The following is a 20,120-nucleotide window of genomic DNA, read 5'->3' as shown; positions in this document are numbered from 1 at the left end:
AGTCAACAGAGGTATGTTGGTCACTATTTATTCTGTGAAGAAGAGAGATGGGAGAAAGATTTTCTGATATTTTCACCTATTTCATAAGGCAGCTTTAAAAAGTTGTCTCAACGGCAGCCTCAACAGGCACCACAGATATGTATCATTCATTTGATTTGATCAAAATATATGCTGTTTTAAAGGTCATAGTTGACCTCATGTAAGGGCTGTGTGGGATACATTGAAAGCCTGAAAGAAATGTCAATGGTTTTTTTCCTTTCCCTCAATGGGAAAATCTTTTGCTTGCCCACTCTGTAAGCAGATGATAGATAGATGAGTGCAGTCCTTTTTCTACAGCCCAGTATTAAAAGCCTGCTGTTAACTTACAAACGCCATTTTTTGCTAATCTAATAAATTGCTATCTTGTGATAGTGGTATGATGCTGGATTCATTGATATCTGATTCAAGAGCGAATCTTGTTTCTTTTTAATATGGTCATATAAATCACAATTCAATTCAGTAACTATCAGTCACAGTCCTATAACCACCAAATAAATGTGCAGAAGTTAGATTGGGTGACAGATCGGCAACAGAGTACCTAAAACGGCAAAGAGATCCGAGACACAATAAAATTACTTTGAGAAATGGCTAAAATGGTGTTGTCAAACCAAAGTCAATATTTAAACAGAGGTAAAGATTAAACATTGTTTTTGTATAGAAAATTTGAATGACGCAAAATAATTCACTGCATTTTTTAATGTGTTCCGTGATGTCAGTGTCAATAGTGTTGCCATCATACTTTAGTCTCAGCAGAGGTAATAAGCAGCAAGGCAGTTTGTTCCATGGTTCTTGTTTCTTGCAATCCAGCTTTTTAGAAAATGAAAATAAATGTTGCAATTGATGGCCTTTTGGATTTAGCCTGTAAGGTAATTTCTTCAAGCGCCTCATCAGCCCATTAACATCACTAATCTTCTGCCCAAGTTGACACTTTCAAATGTCAGATGTTGGTTGATGGTTTAACAAAATTTCACTCAATGCATTTTGCCCTCTGCCATCCGTGTTTCTCATTATACTTAGGTAATAAGCATTCTATTTTCAAGTCTTTCAAGTTAAGCTTTTTAAAAAGGCTTACAGAGTCAAAGGGCTGTATTAGTTCTGGCCACTGGAATTCCATGATTTTGAAATCTTAGCTTGAGCTGCTTGTGGTTGGGTTGCTCAGACTGGGAGGCTGAGTTAGGGTCACCGTGGTTGAGGAATGGTGCTACAGTGCCTCTGTGGTGTTAAGCTATTCAGCAAAGCTTTGTGGTCTAAGCCATGGTGGTACAGTACACACTCACTGTTTGTTTGTACTCCAAGTCCTGTGTTCCTCTGGCAGAACTTGTTAATGGATCCAAGATCCTTTGTTAAACTGTGTCCTCATGTAAGTCTCTGGACTGTTGACGAGATAATTCTAGGAATAATTTTTTCTCTATCAAAATGTTGGAAAACACTGACAAGGTAAGGTTTGAGTACAGCTCACATCTGCGTTTTATTAGGACAACCCAGTCCATGTGAACCCAATCTGTGACTCAGATGTTTGCAAAGGTCTGACAGTAATTTTGTCAAAGTAGAAAATCATGTCTCTTTAACTGATGCAGCACAAAGTTGAGGTATGGCTTTTTAAATTTGATATGCTGTACTGTCTGTATAGTACTGGTGCAGGAAGGCATGATGTAACTATTTTTATCTGATGCACTGTAAGCTCATGTCTTTTCTGTAGTCAGTAGTTGTAAAGACAGCATTGTCTGCTGTAATTTTTGCAACCTTTTTGAAGACATGCCATGCATATTGTCAGTGTTTTGTGATGTCTTCAGGTAGCCATGGAATTCACTATTGCCTCTGGCTTTATGTAGACATTGATCTGAAAGACTAGAGATTGAAAAGAGGACAAAAAGAGATAACAGATAACCCATTCCTGTCCTCCAGCTCTCTGAAAAGGTCACACTCACGTCTTTTAAAATGTCTATTTTCAGAAAATTGTTCAACACCGCTCTGTCACAGCAGGAGCAAAATAAAAATCATTGCAGAGCTCAGTCTGCATGTGTTTTGAGGAGCCATTTAAAATTCTGCTCAGTGGTACTCCATCGACAGATCAGAATTTGCCAAATGCCCAAATCTCAAAGGGACAGAGTGTTAGCCAACCACTGTTTGACACAACAGAACCATTTGTATAACTTTAATTAACTCAACTATTAAGAATTCTATAATGGCTGTTCAAGAACTTATCAAGCTTTATGACTGGTATAAATATCCAAGGCCTCTCTTGTTCCTGGTTATAGCTTTTGTCACAGAGTTAGTCAAGGGGTGCATTTAGTTCCTATGTAGAAAATGTACTTTAAAGCTGCTTTCTCTTTATTGTGCTTCTAAGGTTGGACAATGCAACCAATAATTATATACTTTTTTAAAATGAAATGTTTTTTTTTTTTTTTTTTTTAATTTCTTTTTTTTTTTTTTTTTAAATTTGGTATAGACTTAAATGTTCCCCTCAGGGTCAGTTGTAATTACTTTGGTGATAACTTCTCATGTAGTGCCTTCACCAGATAAAACTTTTAATTTGTCCAGTTATTTGGTGCATGACCAAATATTTATGAAACTAATGACATTCCCCTCAGCCTCAGCTGTACTTTGTTGCTAGTATTAATTAGGAGACATCAGGTATGCTAACACGCTAAACTAAGATGGTGAACTCTTTTTCCTCCTCTGTTTCTTATATTATTCCTGTATCAAGCTAAAGTAGCAAGCTGCTTCTATGATCTAATCATATATGGCTTGATTTATAATCAGACCTGGTCAGCAACAGCTGGACTTTTTGTGAACTTTCTTTCTATACACCAAGTTAAATCTCTCTTGAGAAAAATGCCAGTCAAAGCTCTGTGACAGAAACAGTCACTGAAGTCAGTGCTGACAGTGTGCAGGAATTGAAACTTTTCTCCAACATATTAATTTTTCACCTTTGATCAAGAAAGTGGACTATTGCAGCCAGAGGAATTTTAAAGTTTCCATGGTAACAAGAAAAATTTGCATGCAGGCCACCTAATTTCCTCTTAGCACTTACCCATCTTAAGCAAAAGAGATTCTGACTTAACAGGTCAATGAAGGGCTGTAGCCAGAGTTGATGTTAGGGTGTTTAGAACAGAGAATTCACCAGCACAGAAAAGGGTGGGAGGGTGATCATCAGTAATATAGATTTTTTTAACAGTTCGTTGCTACATTAGATTTTTTTGTGACAAACTTTGTGAATATTTAGTTAAATTTTTTGATTAAATAATATAAGGATTAAGCTGTGATCATTATCAGAGTAATAATTTGTCTTTGTCACCCACACATTCATCACAGTGGGAATCAGACTTCCATCTGTGTTACACCAACCAGATATTTTGCCTTTCATTTTAGAGAGCACTTTCTGCCTTACTCATAAAATTGTCTTTCACTCTCACTCGTACAATGTCACACAACGGTTTCAATGAACTCCTCCAACTTCAAAGAGCAAGATGGTGGGCAAGGTGATCAGAGTCCTGATTGTATCCATTGCTAAAGAGGAGAGGGGAATTTAGTCTGGAACATAAGTGGAGTGGGGGGCGGTCTAGCTCAGCCCTTTCCACTGTTGTGTCATGGGAAACACAGAACAGAAGGTTTCAAAGGGCAGACCTGCCTGAGGAAAAAAGAATCCCATTTTGATCAGAATACACATTTGTGCAGCTTCAAAGTCACTTCAAGCACAGACTTCAAGGTATCATATGTGCATTTTATCAATGAGTAGAGATGTACAAGAGAAAGAAGTGAGAGGGGGATTGGAGGGATTTGAAGTCATCCTGTGGGAATTCTTGGCCTTGAAAGAATTGTAGATAACAAGAGATGTGACTCAACAAAAAGGGAAAGTGGTTGTGATGCAGTATTAGTTAACACAGATAGGAATAAAGGAGTGTGTACATTTAAATTACTTAAGCAAGTCTTTGCTTTTCGATCCACTGGGGGAAAAGATGCACCTTGTGTAGAATAATAGTCATTGTGGCTTTTGCTTTCTCCACTTCAGAAATCTTTAAACGATCTAAAGAGAAAAGAAGAGAAAGACGTCTTCTTGTGCTCAGCTGATACCAGCAGTGGGCTTTAGTGCTTTACTGCCCCCACCTCCCACCCCGCCAGAGTATCTGTGTTATATTCTTTTACATAACTAATTTTTTCACATGCCTCTCTCTTATCCCTCACCCCACTCTAGCCGGGATCATTGATTAATATGACAACAGCTGCCCATTACAAACCGTAATCAGCCACTGGAGACTACATCTCCTGGTTTTCCATTTATATTTTCTCTAATTCACTCCCTTTTCACCCTCTGCTGCTTTCTTACTGCTTACCAAATTTTGTGTGTGTGTGCGTGCATGCAAATGCATGCAGCACATAGACAGAGGTCTATGCATGTGAGTAGGGAGGGTGACACTCCTCTGTATCCATTTAGTTAGAGCCTAGTGGCTGAGCGCTAGAGAGGGGGCAGCCAAGCCCACAGCTCAGCAGCTGAATGCTGCCAGTGTGCCTGCATGGGAGCACTGGGGCAGAGGAATTGCTTTTGTGCCTTCGGTGAGCTCATCCACTGGGAGCACTCTCAACAGATTTAGCTGAGAGTCTGCACCCTGCCTACTTCCCTATATGCCTGCCCAAAGATATTCCATGCTGGGGACCAGGGGAGGGCCTTGAGAATTCCCATTTTCCTTCCAGGCTCTGCTGTTGGATGTAAGTAGCTATTCAGTTTAGCTTTAGGATCAGATTGGCTCAAGTGTCAGTGCTGCATTGCTCTGCACTAACTTTGTAATTTGTGTGTTTACCTTTGTTGATTTTTTTTTCTTTCTTCCTAAGTTAGACTTACACCTGTGTCATTCCATGACAGTAAAAGTAACCATGAGGGCATTCTTTTATTCTAGTCAACATTGTATTGATGGCAACTTTCTCCATTACTCTGTTGTCAGCAGACGGGTTTTAATTAGTGGGACATTCCAGAGAGTAAGTTAGCAACCAAGTGAGGGAGGGAAGAGAAGGGTTGAGTGTTTGTGACTGGCTCTCCCAGCTGAGTCTGATAAAGTAGAAAGCAGCAACTCTGCTCTTCAGCAGGGCCAAGAGAGCATGGATCATCATGGAGATAGCAATGCTGAGCGACGAACAGCAGGAAGAGAGACGTAGTTGTACTAATGTGCTTCTTTTATTATTCTTACAGACTATACTTCAAACAAGCAGTTGAATTGCTTTTTAATGTTTCATCAAGTGGTTCATCTGCAGAATTTAATTACTGAAGGAAGCGTCACCCATTTGGGGTCACAACATCTCCTGCTTAGAGAAGTCTCCTCCTTCTGCTGCAAAATGATGAATTTAATAAAACACAAGTCTGGATGCAATGTAACTTCAAACATCAGTGTTTTTTGTTGGTCCTTGATATTTTAAGATATTGGAGGATTAACCTGTGATAGATTTTTTTCTGCTCTCCTAAACAAGTGTAACATTAACAGTAAAAGTGGTATAATTTTATAATGCATCAAATTATTTGGCCTTGTTCTTGAATGATTGCATATTGACTACAAATGTTGTAGTCTGTTCTGCATTATAGGGCAGGAGCAGACTTTTCGCTGCTATATAGTGTGTAACTGTCAGCTCAAATCAAAGAAAAAGGGAGCATTTCTGTCTTGACTTATGGTTACTGCCACAGTATACTGGTACCTGCACTCACTGCCTCTAGCAAGCTACAAACATCACAACACACTGGCTTGCCTCCTCTTCACTCATCTTCTCTCAGAGATGCCAGTGTGTCACAAAATCTTATTCTTGTGTGTGTTCCTGTCATACTCTTTAATGTCACTGTGTCAAATACACTTAAAATGCAAAGTGTCTGCTTCACTTTCTCTTTCTTCTGCCTGTCTCTGTCTGTCTCCAGCAACCAGTTCCACTAAGCTGGAAGACCTGAGCTTTCTTGATGAACAGCGCAACACCCCCCTGCGGACGTCCATTCGCCTACCCTGGCACAATACAGGAGGAAGGCCACCTCAGGACTCTAAAGGTGACTGCAGTATGTGTTATTGCTGTAGGGTACACATGAGCCAGCCAGGGCCAAGTGGGAAAAACACATCAGCTGATCCATTTATTAGCCAGTTCTCTCTCTCTTTCTCTCTCTCTTTTTTTTTGAGACAGTGACATCAATTTATGTTGTACTTTTGTCAGTTGTAGTGATAGCACTATACCTCTTTGTAGTCACTGCCACCAGAGAGTAAAATGCTAAGTGTAGTACTGTATGTGGACAGTGACATGTTTTTCATTATTTGGGCTTTAGCAGCACATTAGATTTCAAATAAATGACAGTGATTATCAGGTTTAAGTGCTGTGTTTCAGCCTTAATAGTGTTTGAGGTTTTCATATCCATATTGGGGTTTAAGAATTTAAGAATTATAGCTCTTTATACCATTTAGAGTAATGTATAAGAAGGGCTACAACCAATACGTTGGTTGATCCAATGTTGATATAAACTTCCTCAAATTAAAGCTCAAAGAACTTTAACCTCATAATTATTGTGCAGATCAGACAAAGTTTAACCGTCCAAATGCTAATGCATTGTGCAACATAAATACTGCTGCGCTGAGTCGTATTAATGCTATACTATCAAGTGCATGTTGGAGGAATTAGGTTGCTCCCTAGCTTGACAGATAAAATCTTGTAAAGTTTCCCTGGTTCAACCGCCTGTGTCTTCATTATATGTTTTGAATCCTCCATCTAACTGAGAGAAATCCCACAGAGTGAATATTTGATGAGAACATGAATAATTTAATACAACATCATTAGATACTCAAACTGTTTAACCCTCTTTTGAAAATGTCTGCTTCCTTTTCCACACCTCCTTAAACATGAAGTAGTTACAGCAGCATCGTGATAATTTTATATCCCTGTGGATGGTAAATCATTACTGAGGAACAATCTGTGTCTGTTCAGTCTGAATTCATGTTCTCTGTGCATGCATATATTTAGTTTTACGCCTCCACCATTGCCGAGGACAGTAGACAGCTGTATGCCACTTGCTGTTAAAACAGTAATTAACTGTTTTGGGTGTGGTTTGTGTTTTGTAGAGGTAGAGGTGTGGGTAAGAGACATCCCCATAGGCCATGTAATAGGTCAGATCAAAAGTATTTTGGCAAACTTTGGTAGCAATTGACCAAAAGAATTCAATAACTGTGTATTGCTCTCTCACACACACACACACACACACACACACACACACACACACACACACATATATATTCAGGAGTCCTGCCAACATCTTTTAGATAGTAGAATGATTCATAAATCAATTTTCTCCTTTCCAAGCGGCCATTACGTTTTGATTTATTTCAAGTATTTAAGTATTTTTTCACAGTGTTAAAATAACTTGCAGAGATAAAAATGTATTCAGAATAAACAATCCATCATGATGATGTAGCTATTGGCATGTAGTAATGAAGTTTGGCACAAGGGATGAAAAGTCTCCTGTATTTGTTCATTCAAGGAAAGTTAAGCGTCCAAGATGTCAGCAGTAGGTTTAACTGTAAACAGTAGTATAATAGCTGTAAAAGTAGCATCTGCAGCAGCACTAGCAGTACCGTTAGTAGTTGTATTGGTACAAGTATTAGTAGAGAGGATCAGAACATAAAAAGAGCTCCTTGGTGAACAAATGTTCTGAGATTTAATTAGTGCTGAAGTGGATTAGATAGAGAATGCTCTCTCCAGTCCACTTTTGTTGGTACTTTTTGATTGTATTTAAAGTAACATTAATTCAAGCTGAAGCAGACAATGAAAAGAACAGTTTTAGGACTTCATTGTTCAGGTTTGATATATGTGGCACACTCACACATATGGAGAAAACTACTGAGACGCATGCATTCCTTAAAAACTGATATAGTTACATGGCAATGTACTTAAGTTTGTCTTTAATGGATTAAAGATGAAGCTAATCTGGGATAAATTATGGTTGAACTAGAACACAACATCAGTTTGAGATCATAATGCAATAATCCTAATCAGTTTCTTTTCCTTATTCCTTTCCTTCAGCTCGTTTTGCTCCCTACAAACCAGTGGACATCATGCTCAAGCCTTTGTTGTTTGAGGTGCCCAGCATCACCACAGATTCTGTGTTCGTGGGCCGAGATTGGCTCTTTCAGCAGCTGGAAGACGTCCTGAAGGCCAGCGAATCCACTGAGAACCAGGGCGCTGTAGTGGTGGGCAGCGTGGGTTATGGGAAGACTGCCATCATCTCCCGGCTAGTAGCACTGAGCTGCCACGGAGGCCGCATGCGTCAGATTGCCTCTAACAGTCCGAGTGCCTCCCCTAAAAGTAATTAATTTCATTCAGTCAGTATCTTTGGATGTGAGGGTCTACATTAGAAGCAAGCTCCTTCCTCATCTACAGTCAAACTAATTCACAAAATAGGGTCTTAACTGCCTGGTAACATGTTTTTTTTTTTTTTTTTAAATCATCTAGTAATGATACATTTTACACTAATAAAAGTAATATGACATACTCATACTGTTTCTGCTAGGTGGTGGGGGACCAAGCACAGAACTTCCTCTCAGCCAGCCCCCACAGCCCACTCCACCTTCCAGCGCTACCAACACGTTGAGGACCAACAGCTGCCCGGGGACCCCCGAGATGCAGCGGCGCAGGGAGGCAGCCGTCAAACGTCTGGCTGCAAAGGTATGACATCAGCCAAGGCCTCAACATTAAAAATAAATAAATAAATAACATAATGGGAAATAAATATGAATGCCTTAAGTTGAAAATATATATATGTGAAAATAAATGTGTGGTCTGATTACAGCTGTCACCCTGAGAAAAGTCATGCTATAGTGGTCAATCAGTCATTATTTAAACAGATGCATTGGGATCTGCTGCCTGTTATTAATTATTAACTCGTATACTGGGTCTACTTTCTTGATTAGCATCTACCTTTCTTAGAATGTATGAGACGTCCTGCAGAATCCTGATACTGGCTCCACTCACTGAATGATTTATGGTTGTTTATGTTCATTTGTTTGATATTCAGCTTATGAAATGTGGATGGTCCTCTGCAGTCTGCTCAGACTATGACACCATAGGCTTGATTGACTTGAGATGCAATGAATTTGCAGCGTCTCAGCACTGCAGTATGACTGCGGAAGTGAACAGCCTAAATGTTTGTGCATTTTAGTCAGCCACAGTCGTCATTACTGTTGACCACTTGCCTGTGACAGAGTTTGCAGCAAAGACACAAACAGGAGTTGAAACATATTTCTGCAATGCTTTCTCCCATTATGATCAAAAATTTTTCAGTGGACAGACAAGTCTTCACTTCACCTGTCTGACATGTTCTCTGCTTAATGCACTCTGGTGTGGTCTGTGGAATTGCTGTTTGCAGTTGTCTTTTAGTTTTATAATTATTGGGATGCTGCTAATAAAACTGCCATGGTGGTTTGGTTTTGCTAGTGACTTTCCTATACATCAATTGTTACCTTTTATGTATTCAGTATTTTTGAAAAGATTTAATTGGCAGAAACCTCTCCTTAGGTCTTCACTCCTGCATCTTTAGCGACTACTAGCTACACTTGTGTGCTGTTTATAAAACCACTCAACATTGATTGGCTGTCAGGAATGCAATACTTACACGTTCAGTTCAACATGTAATTCATTCATTCTTTAATTTAGATGACTGAATCTCTCAGGTATTTAATGACTCTGGCCTTCCTTTGCCTGCTGAGAGCTTTAATAAGGAAGACATTTTGCATTCACAGTGGCATTCATATGATTTGAAAAGCTTTGTGATAGTGGGCTGATGGGCGACTCAGCTTTCTAATGGGACTCTCCTCACTGGACTCTGTCATTGATCCTGCTTCACCGTCCTTTTAATGTTACTGCTTACATCCTGGTGTCCCTCTAAAACCCTCAGGGTTCAATACTCTTTGCATGTCATGGATGCCTCCTTAGTAGTGAAATGATGCCTTCACTGTGTCACTGGGACTGCTAAAGTTCATGCACCAGACAGCTGACTGTATGCTACTGTGGCTCATCTAAATGTCCCTAGCAGTACCCCTCAAGCCAATTATTCCAGAGAGTGTTTTCAACAGGCGCTCTCATAGGGGCTCTGTTCCTGCGATGTGTGAATACTGATGCAACACTGAGCAGCTTCTGTTAAATTCTGTCAGTTCTCTTTTTAATCATTGATTCAAGAGGGGTCTCACAGGGACACTGAGTCCATTACATTTTATGGTTTAGTATAAATAAATCATAATTTTACTTCCTCACTCTGATGACACAGGCATGTTTTTAGGGACTGTTTCTCAATAATAAATTCATTCATTGTTGCCAGTAGATGAAGCACTGCAGGTGCTCTGCAGAGTGTTGCATCATCAGTTCTTGAGATTCTTATTTCTCATTGATGAGGCAGTAGTCTGCGTGACTTGTACACAATGATAACTATCACTTCAGTCTCTCTGGCAGCTGCCCATCCAGAGATATTGTATTTATACAAACAGCAGGTAACTTATTTACTCTATTCACCAAACATAATTTCATAATTTCCTTTTTCCGTGTTTGTTAAGTTATTATATTAGCTTCATGCTTCAGTCAGTGACTTTTCCAGAAGCTGGTCATCACTGTTGATGGATCAATATGCAGGTAGAGCCAGCAGAGGAACAGGTTCCCTGCTCCTCCTCCTGCCGCCCCTGGAAGTGTGTCAGCTCCACCAGGTTGCCCTGTAATTAGAACACAGTCATACATCCCCAGGGCATCTCCCTTTGCTTCTTCCCCATCCCTGTCCCTCATTTTTTTCCTTCTAAATCAGACCTCCTTTAGAACACTGCAGCAACCTGCTCAGACACACAAGGTCCTCCTTTTAGAAGTGCACCTGGGATCCACTGCTTCCTTTTTATAATAGAGTTTGTCTGAGGTGGTCAGCCATCAGCCCAGTTACTCCATCATGCCTTCTGTGTGGACTAGGGTGGAATCAAACCACATTCTCAACCTGGCTGAAGAGACAATATGTGAGGTTATGAATATTACAAGGCATCAGACTCAACTGTATCCACTGAGTTTGTTTTTTAGTCAGCAAGGCTCTTGGCATATGCAAAGGCTTTGAAGGTTACTGAATGTTCCCAGCCTTCAATATTATTCATCACTGGAACTAATTTACACTTACCATTTATTACTCTAACATGTTTCAGATTCTTTAGATTCTTTCAGTTTCTAAGTCTGAGGTCACCCTGCTTTCATCTGGTTTTCTCCCACTCCTTTGTGTTCCAGGTGGTGGCATATCACTACTGCCAGGCGGATAACACTTACACTTGCTTGGTACCAGAGTTTGTACATAGTATTGCAGCTCTGCTGTGCAGAGCACACCAGCTCAGTGCGTACAGGGAGCTGTTACTGAAAGAGCCCCACCTCCAGAGCATGCTCAGTCTGCGCTCCTGTGTCCAGGACCCAATGGCTGCTTTCCGGAGGGGGGTCCTGGAGCCACTAGCCAATCTTCGTAAAGGTAAAATGCTTGTTCTATTCTGTGAATGACGAAAAATGAAAGTTGCTTTGAACAAAATGTCTGTCAAACAACTGCAATGTAATGTAACTTAAGTACTCCTTTAATTTGTTGTGTCATAAAGCCACAGGAAAGTAGGAAGTCAAGTCAAGAAAGTGTAGGAAAGTCAAATAAGATTTAGATGCCCATGTAGATACTTATAAAGCACTTAATAATGCACTTCTCTACACTCTCACCATGGAGCATTTTAATTGAGACAATTCTATTATGAGCTGCACCTGATTGCACACAGTCTTACCTTTGTTGGTTACTCTGTTTATGTTTCCAGAGCGTAAGATTCCAGAGGAGGACCACATTATCTTGATAGACGGGCTGAACGAAGCAGAGTTTCATAAGCCTGACTATGGAGACACCATTGCCTCCTTCATCACTAAGATCATTGCCAAGTTTCCTTCCTGGCTGAAACTGGTGGTCACTGTCCGGGTCAACTTACTGGTAAGAAAGAACTTTAATATTTCAAATTAACCTGCTTGTGTGTTAAGAAATAGGGTTATAATCAGCTATTGCAGTAGGTTGCAGAATTCTCCCAGTACAATTGTCAAATGTAACAATGCCAAATGAAAAATACAACAGACCACAAGTGGGATCTGTTGTCACTTCTTGATACTCTCACTGACTGACATCAGACCCTGCAGATTTTGACAAGGTTGAACGTTGAAAGGTCTTCCTGTACTGCTCCTCCCTGTCATGCTTTACTCTGCAGAGTCATTTTTGTCAAGTGTATCAAGGCCCATTCAAGAAGGAATTGAAGTATCAGTGACCCTAGAATCAAGACAGCATGACGGCGAAGGAGCAGTCAGTCACTTTGAGCAGACTAGTTTGATGACACTAGGTCGACGAGTTACAGAGATGTACTGAGCCTGTGTTGAACTCACACTGGCAAAGGCTGAGGCTTTGGTATGCCTGATGAGACACCCAATGGCTGATTTTCCTTTTGCTGGGAAGAAGTGCTGTGCCTGGGATAATAATGTGATAGCTGACTGTCTGACATCTAGAACTCAAGTTATTAATGCTCAGGCAGAAGCCAGGCTGCAGGTACTGTCCATCAGTATGCAGTGCACTACAAACTGAGTTCAGCCCATTTGTTTTTATCCTGCAACTGTGGGCCAAAAATAAAGTTTGGTGTACGGCAAGGTTCCCTGGATGTGGTGATACTGATATTTTGTATTCAGCTCTTATGTATTTACATCTATTAATCTGTCTGTATCAGTTTATGATGTGGAAGGATGTATTTTTTCTTGTAATTTCCCAGTTAACTGCACACAAGGCAGTTTGCTTAAAATGTTTCAGTAAAAGAATAGATGAGCTCTAATTGATATATTGAAGCAGTATTTTAACTGATGGGAATTTGTGTCATAACCTCTGAACTCACTAGTTAGTTTTATGCCGCAATGTCTGAAAAACTTAAGGCACATTTTATTTATCCTTTACTTATCCAGGAAGATCCCATTGAGATAAGAGATCTCCTTTTCCAGGGAGTCCTGGTCAAGAGGCAGCACAAGGGTCTACAAAAACTAGATGAAGAACAAGGAGAACAAAAGATTCAAAATATAGAAGCCATTCATCAATATCCATGACAGTCCATCTCCTATGAAGTTACTCAATTAAAAACAGTTGGTTAGTCATATGAAACAGCAACATGTTTCCACAAATTCAGTAGGAGTCATTTGAATATATTTAATTAGGGGACATTTGTTTCAAAACCTCAAGCTGCGTGATAAACCGGGTCCAGTTTTTTCAGCACTGTTGAGGTTGCATGTATGTAGAGCACATAACCTTAATCTAGTACTGATATGAATGAATATGATATGAATGGGCTTTGTACAGTTTTCTCTCTGGCTTCAAATGGAAAGCATTTTTTGAAGGATGAACCATTAATATTGCATTGGTTAGGTCTTTTGCAAAGCTATGAAACCACTGAACCATATTTGTGTGCAGGAGTGTCATGAAATTGTCATAGTATTGGCCTTTCCTTGCTAGATGCTAATATCTGGCATATCTGTGAGGTGTTGCCAGCACTTCATCCATCTTGTGGATTATCAGTACATTTCATTCACTCTCTGCTTTGCGTGTGTATGTGTTTGTTTGCTGTACCTTGTCATGAAGAGGGAAAGAGACGTGTTATCTCACTGAGGCGATGTTTCTCCAGCCTCAGACAGGCAGAGGATAGAAGGATTAGGGTGCATTGATTTCTCCAGCCCCCAGGACATAGATTGAAATGTGAGCTCTGGCTCAGACCTCTGCTTACCTGCTAGCCACTATCCCATCCATCCCCTGCCTCTTAATACTTATTTTCCCAGTCCTTTTTACCTCATAACCACATTTCCAACAGTAACAAGCTTCTGCTTTGGCCTGATAGCGCAGTATGTTTTCTCCCCTACTGCTCAAAGACACTCTTTTGATAGTAATCGCACACAAGCAAATTATTTTCAAATGGCTGGTCTCAGGATGTGAAGAATTCTTTTAAACATAATTCCTCTGTTTCTCTGCTGTGGTAATAAGGGAAACAATTCATACTGCAGAAACTTACTAGAAAATTACTTGTTTTATGTTAAGTAATTATATGTTACTTATGTTAAGCAGCATGTTACCTCAAAAATAACTTCTCATGCCAATGACTTATATTGTTTCTTCCATAGGAGATCACCAGCCTTCTGCCCTTCTCCAAGATCTCCCTGGATGACTTTTCTGACAACAAAGAGATAAGCAACGACCTCAATGCATATATCCAGTACCGTATCAATGGCAGCAAGGATATCATGAACAATATTAGCCTGAATGGCAAGGCCGATCCTATCACAGTTGGCAAACTCAGTAGCCACCTGATCTCTCGCAGCCAGGGTTCCTACCTGTATCTCAAACTCACCCTGGATCTGTTTGAAAGAGGCCACCTGGTGATCAAAAGCGCCAGCTACAAAGTTGTGCCCGTGTCGCTGGCTGAGCTCTACCAGTTACAGTGCAACATGAAGTTCATGACCAATTCAGCTTTTGAACGTTCACTGCCCATCCTCAATGTGGCGCTTGCCTCACTGCACCCCATGACTGATGAACAGCTGTTCCAGGCCATCAACGCCAGCTTCATCCAAGGGGAGCTGCAATGGGAGGACTTCCAACAACGCATGGAGTTGCTCTCATGCTTCCTCATCAAACGGCGGGACAAGACGCGCATGTTTTGCCACCCCTCCTTCAGAGAATGGCTGGTGTGGAGAGCTGATGGCGAGAGCGCAGACTTCCTCTGTGACCCCAGGTCAGTCCATTCGCTTTGTAAGCAAATGCAGTAACTCAGCAGCTCTCCCTTTAGGAATGTGGGCTAATATTGGAGCCATGACCAGTATATAACGCATCTAGGCCTTGGATCTTACATCTTGGAATGCATCACAAATAGACCTAAAAAAAATCAGTAGGGAAGTAGAAATTAAGCCAAGTCTGTGGCAGAAGTCAAATAGATTTTCAAAAACTTTTAATTAAATTGTCCGAAGAGTAATTTCGAGTGCGCTGCTCTCTGCTCTCACTGAAAATCAGCCTTTTGAGTCCAAGCAAAAAGCACATACATGTTTAAGAAATAATAATGATTTTTGTCTTTGAATTTGTACTCCTTGGTGTAATTATGAATTATTTATTAATAATTGTGAATCATGCAGCTGTTTTGCAGGCAACGTACACTGACGTGCTTTTTGTAGAGAGGAAGTAGAATGTTCAGAAAATGCAGCATGACTCAGCTCTGAACCAGGGAGGAAATTGAGTTTGAGATGTTCCAAGGATTTATTATGACCATGATAACCTATTTATAATGCTGTTGCTAATGTACTGGGGAAGTGTTGGCCTAAACATTTGACATTCCACTTACATAAATATTTGCTGAGGAGACTTCAGTCTGCAGAAAGTTAGCATTGTTCCCAGTTGTGCCCTTCTTGCCTGTTAGTCAGGGTTATCTGCTTTAGTAGTGACTAACTGTAATCATGGAGCCCCCTCACCCGCATCAGAGACTTCATTCACACTTACTTAAATTGGATGATGTCACTTTGGCTTGCTTTTTTTCCTCCCTGTTGCTTGTCAGCATCACCTCTGCTCAGACACTGGTGTCTGTAAATGGACCAGAGCCGAGCTTCGTATTCTGGTCATTCACAGCCTTCCAAGCCTTAAAAACAAAACTCAAGAGTCTGGCACAGGGAATGCACACGCACACAAAAGCTCTTATGTTTGTGCCTGTGCACGAATAGAGAAATTGTAACCAGATCAAAAAGATCTGCAATCATGCATGTCCTTTTAATGAAGTTCTACATTAATTAGTACAAGAGTGCCTGAGTGACGAAGGAAGGGAGAACCCAGGGGTTTTATACTCTTCACCATGCTTCTCCATGACAACGCCATGGTGCTCATCATGACCAGAATGAACAAGTACTTTCATGTTAAGTGAGGCAGATGAACACCGAATGCATCAGTGGATTTACGTATGACAAAACTTAATCATGGAGCAGAAAACCAGATGAGGCACAAAGGAATTAACAGGAGGTTTTATAGTCTTGTGTTGTCATCATATTTATTATCTATTCTGTTGTGCAGCTGAGTATCTTCTCTTTTGTTTCCTAATAAAGGACTGGCCATGCTCTTATGGCTTTCATGTTGTCCCGCCAAGAGGGGAAACTGAATCGTCAGCAGACCATGGAGCTGGGACATCACATCCTCAAAGCGCACATCTTCAAGGTAGAGCTATGGAACCTATACATTCATCTTTGGTTGAAAGCCTTCCCTTCTCAGAATTTCATGATGTTCACTCTGTTTATTTATGTATCGTGACTATGGTTCAACAGAGGATAAGGCATAGGATGTGAAGAGGAACACCGACAGCTCAGGTTCATTGATGTGATGTATGCATTCATATATGCATGTGTGTGTGTGTATGTGTGCAGGGCCTGAGTAAGAAAACAGGTGTGTCATCCAGTGTGCTGCAGGCTTTATGGATCAGCTGCAGTGCCGACGGCCTCTCTGCAGCTTTGGCCTCCCTGAGGAATCTCTACACACCCAATGTCAAGGTACAGATTTTCTCCTGAAACAATCAGCCCACTAGCTGACTAGGTGATGAAAATGGAAATCAATGAATGATCATTTTGAAATGTCAAACATTTACTTTTCAAATGAAAGAGCTTGCATTCTCAGTTCTCAATCAGTATAAATAGAATCTTCTGTTATTATGTTATTTTTTTATTTTTTGGTTGTCAAACAGACAAAATAAGCTATTTAAAGACACCACTATGGAATCTTGCGATTTATGATGGTCGCCTCTTGTTATCTTTGACTAGATAACTTTGAGCAGGTTTGTAGTCTTATCAGTTAATTAATTAATTAAAACTCAAACTCAAACTCAAACTTTTCTCCTTCACCTTCAATGCAATTTATATATATATATATATATATGTATATCTGTAGATTACTTGATAATTAGAATAATCTGTAATTGCATCCCAAAATTACAACCACAATCTCTGCATGGTGACAGTCTCTACACTTAACAGTCTAAATAATATTTCCAAAACTCTCAAATGATTAGTATACAAAACATTATAAGTGACATCATCAAAAGCCCTCCCTGAATGCTTTTGTAATTCCAGAGACGCAAATCAAGTTGTGAATTATAATAAATGTCACGCTCTGTTCCTTACTCATACTTGTGTGAGCTCCGCTCAGACTAACAATTGAAACCATCATGAAAAGCAGCATAGAGATCCTCATCAGCACAGATTGATACATCTTACTTTTTCTTGCCCTTACCTTGATCCATGGCCATCTATTGTCTGTAGCAGGCAGGCAAAAGTGTTATCTCATCTCAGTGGACTGTAAAATTATAAAAACTCAAACTTTTCTCCTTCACCTCCAGACTTTTTTGTCCTGGCTCTTTAATCTGATTTCCATTTAGCACACAGAGCATTTTCTCATAACATTTCACAGCAATTAACATTTTTTTCTCCCTTTTGTGTTTCACATATCCTGAATTCCACAGTTTCCATTTCCATTCATTTCATTTTATAAAATCACAACAGTCCTTGCATTTTTTGTAATATGTCACATTTTCCTTGTAGCTTATATGATAATAATAAGAGTATGTCTTTGTATGTAATGATAGATGTAGAGTGTGAATTTAGACTAGCTGGAATGAAAAAGTGTGTGTCAGTGATAACACTGGATACCAGTCAATTATTTGGACACAGTAAGAAACACAACTTTGAAATAGCTGTTTGAAATAGTCTGAATCTGTGGTCTTACAATTAGTCGCTGAATTTCCAAACTAATCTAGTCATTTCCTTGTAACACACAGTGATTAGCCAGTTATGTGTCAAATATTGGCCAGGCATTCTGTAAGTTAATCAACAAGGAAATTTGAAAATGTTTGGAGGAAATTGGGAAGTAGATAACAGATAAAATGTGTGCCAGGTTGAAAAAAAAGAAGAGGTGTTAGGAGTTAAAAGGTCAGTACAAGATGAAATTGGGGAAGGGAGAGGCAGAAAGTCATATCAGCTTTTCACCGTAAATTATCTGACTGACTATATTATTTAAGAAGTTATTCAGGTACACTTCTCCTTGGGTAGTGATTAGTAGATTCTAGAGCTCCATACAAGTGAGGTTCTATAATTACCGACCAGCATTTCATATCACCAATTTGACAAATGTTAATGTTAATAGAAGAGCTCATACTGCTTTGTAGGTTCTACCCTCTAGCTATGACTTGAGGGTAATAAAATCATTGTCCTGGAAAAGATATTATGTCCAAATAAAATATTTTCACTAGAAGCAAATTTATCCCACATTTTTCTTTTTCATTAGCGTTTCTGTGTTGTTCCATCACTTACTGTCATCTTTGGTGTCTGTTTGTGAGTTATTGTATATAATCTCACGAAGAGACACTTACAGAATGACCTTGTTCTGTCTCCTGAGAAGAACATAGAATTGCTGTTAAATTATTCCACAAAGGATGCAACAAACAACACGCAATTTCATTTCTCGCTGTCGGATACTCATTTGGCTCAGTGGTTCTGTTTGATCAAGCATTTATTATTGATTTCCTCATCATGGAAGAGAATAACACACTTAATAATTGCGTTCAGTAGAATGTGACCACTTCATTTGGTGTCTGACCTTTGCTTAAAGAAAATCTCAAGACGCAGCATGAGCTCTTTCGATGAAAGGAGTCACAAGGAGAAAAATCAAATATATCTCCGATATAAATATATCAGATATATCTGCTGTTGTTTACATTGGCCATGTTATCTGCAAATCCTTGAAATTGGTAAAGAAATTATGGCCTTAGTAAATAGTTTTCCCTCTAAACATGTTGCGGTATGTCTGTAATTACAAACTCCCGCTGTTAAATGGTGGTTAAGATCCCTTGTTTTATTCATACCTGCACAGAATGCCATTTGTGGAATAAATGTTTTATTTGCCTTTGAGAGAAACAGGGAATACATCTTTTACTGTCTTGAGCACAAGAGAACTTTCAAGTGGGAAAAACTGGAAATTGTGTGCTGACACTACAAGACCACAGACGGTACAGTGATATTTTGGTAACACTGCATTTTAATTTCTGCAATCAGGTGAGTCGTCTGCTGATGCTCGGTGGGGCAAACGTGAATTACCGTACAGAGGTACTGAACAACGCGCCAGTGCTTTGCGTCCAGTGCCACCTTGGTCACCAGGAAATTGCCTCTCTGCTGCTGGAGTTTGGCGCCAATGTAGACGTGGTGTCTGAAAATGGCATGAGCCCCCTTTGCTTCGCAGCTGCCGCAGGACACCTGGGACTAGTCATGCTGCTCTGTAAGAGGGGCAAGGTAATTAGTCTGTCTTCTACAAATGAAGATTATAGGAAATAATTGAAAATAGTTAGAAATGTGCTTTATGATCACAGAAAGTGGCCAGTCATTAGCCTGAAGCCACATTTACTTGCACTGACTTTGCTTTGCCACTTTGATGCAGTACGTAGTTCATGGCTGTTTAAACACGCAGCGCATTTACCTGAGGTGTGTGTCAGTGCTGGAAAACCAAGAATCCTGTGTGTCTGCCAGGTTGATCATGTGGATAAGAGTGGCCAGTGTGCGCTGGTCCATGCTGCTCTTCGGGGACACCCAGAGATTATCCAGTACTTGCTGGAGCTGGAATGGAGTGCTGAGGGGCAGCAGCAGGACTGCGCTCTGAAGAACAAGGCTCTACAGCAGGCTTTGATAGCAGCCTCCAGCATGGGACACACACAGGTCTGACTGATACACAGTTAACAACATACAAAGTTTCACTGGTTCCCTCACACATTAAGGCAATTAATGAACCTGAAGATATGACAAAGAAACTCAAGCAAGGTTTTTATATCCCCTTAATGAAACCGTAACTCACAATAAAAAGAGATGCATTTGAAAGAAAAAACTAGCATACTATTGACTCACACATGCAAAAATACTGTATAATGCAAAAATTAAATACACATTGAATAATGGCACAATGACACAAAACTAATAAACTATAGTTTTTTCTCTATTTTCACAAGAGCCTTCAG

The 20,120-nt window shown here is 40.0% G+C and overlaps 1 protein-coding gene across 1 annotated transcript in view; it reads left to right on the top strand.

Annotated features, from left to right (window-relative positions):
- Positions 1–20,120, top strand: part of tanc1b (tetratricopeptide repeat, ankyrin repeat and coiled-coil containing 1b) — an 88,886-nt gene that overhangs the window by 59,357 nt on the left and 9,409 nt on the right. Inside the window, exons 8-17 of the mRNA XM_018702340.2 lie at positions 5,936–6,058; positions 8,074–8,355; positions 8,561–8,715; positions 11,296–11,527; positions 11,853–12,019; positions 14,224–14,831; positions 16,180–16,288; positions 16,495–16,617; positions 19,171–19,404; positions 19,639–19,824. Coding sequence (XP_018557856.1) covers positions 5,936–6,058; positions 8,074–8,355; positions 8,561–8,715; positions 11,296–11,527; positions 11,853–12,019; positions 14,224–14,831; positions 16,180–16,288; positions 16,495–16,617; positions 19,171–19,404; positions 19,639–19,824 — 2,219 coding nt within the window. The remainder of the gene's footprint in view (positions 1–5,935; positions 6,059–8,073; positions 8,356–8,560; positions 8,716–11,295; positions 11,528–11,852; positions 12,020–14,223; positions 14,832–16,179; positions 16,289–16,494; positions 16,618–19,170; positions 19,405–19,638; positions 19,825–20,120) is intronic.

Source organism: Lates calcarifer, linkage group LG1 (assembly GCF_001640805.2).
Source record: "Lates calcarifer isolate ASB-BC8 linkage group LG1, TLL_Latcal_v3, whole genome shotgun sequence".
In the NCBI taxonomy this organism is placed as follows: Eukaryota; Metazoa; Chordata; class Actinopteri; family Centropomidae; genus Lates; species Lates calcarifer.
Note: the sequence above shows the minus strand (reverse complement) of the source record. Positions and strands in the feature narration are given on the sequence as shown.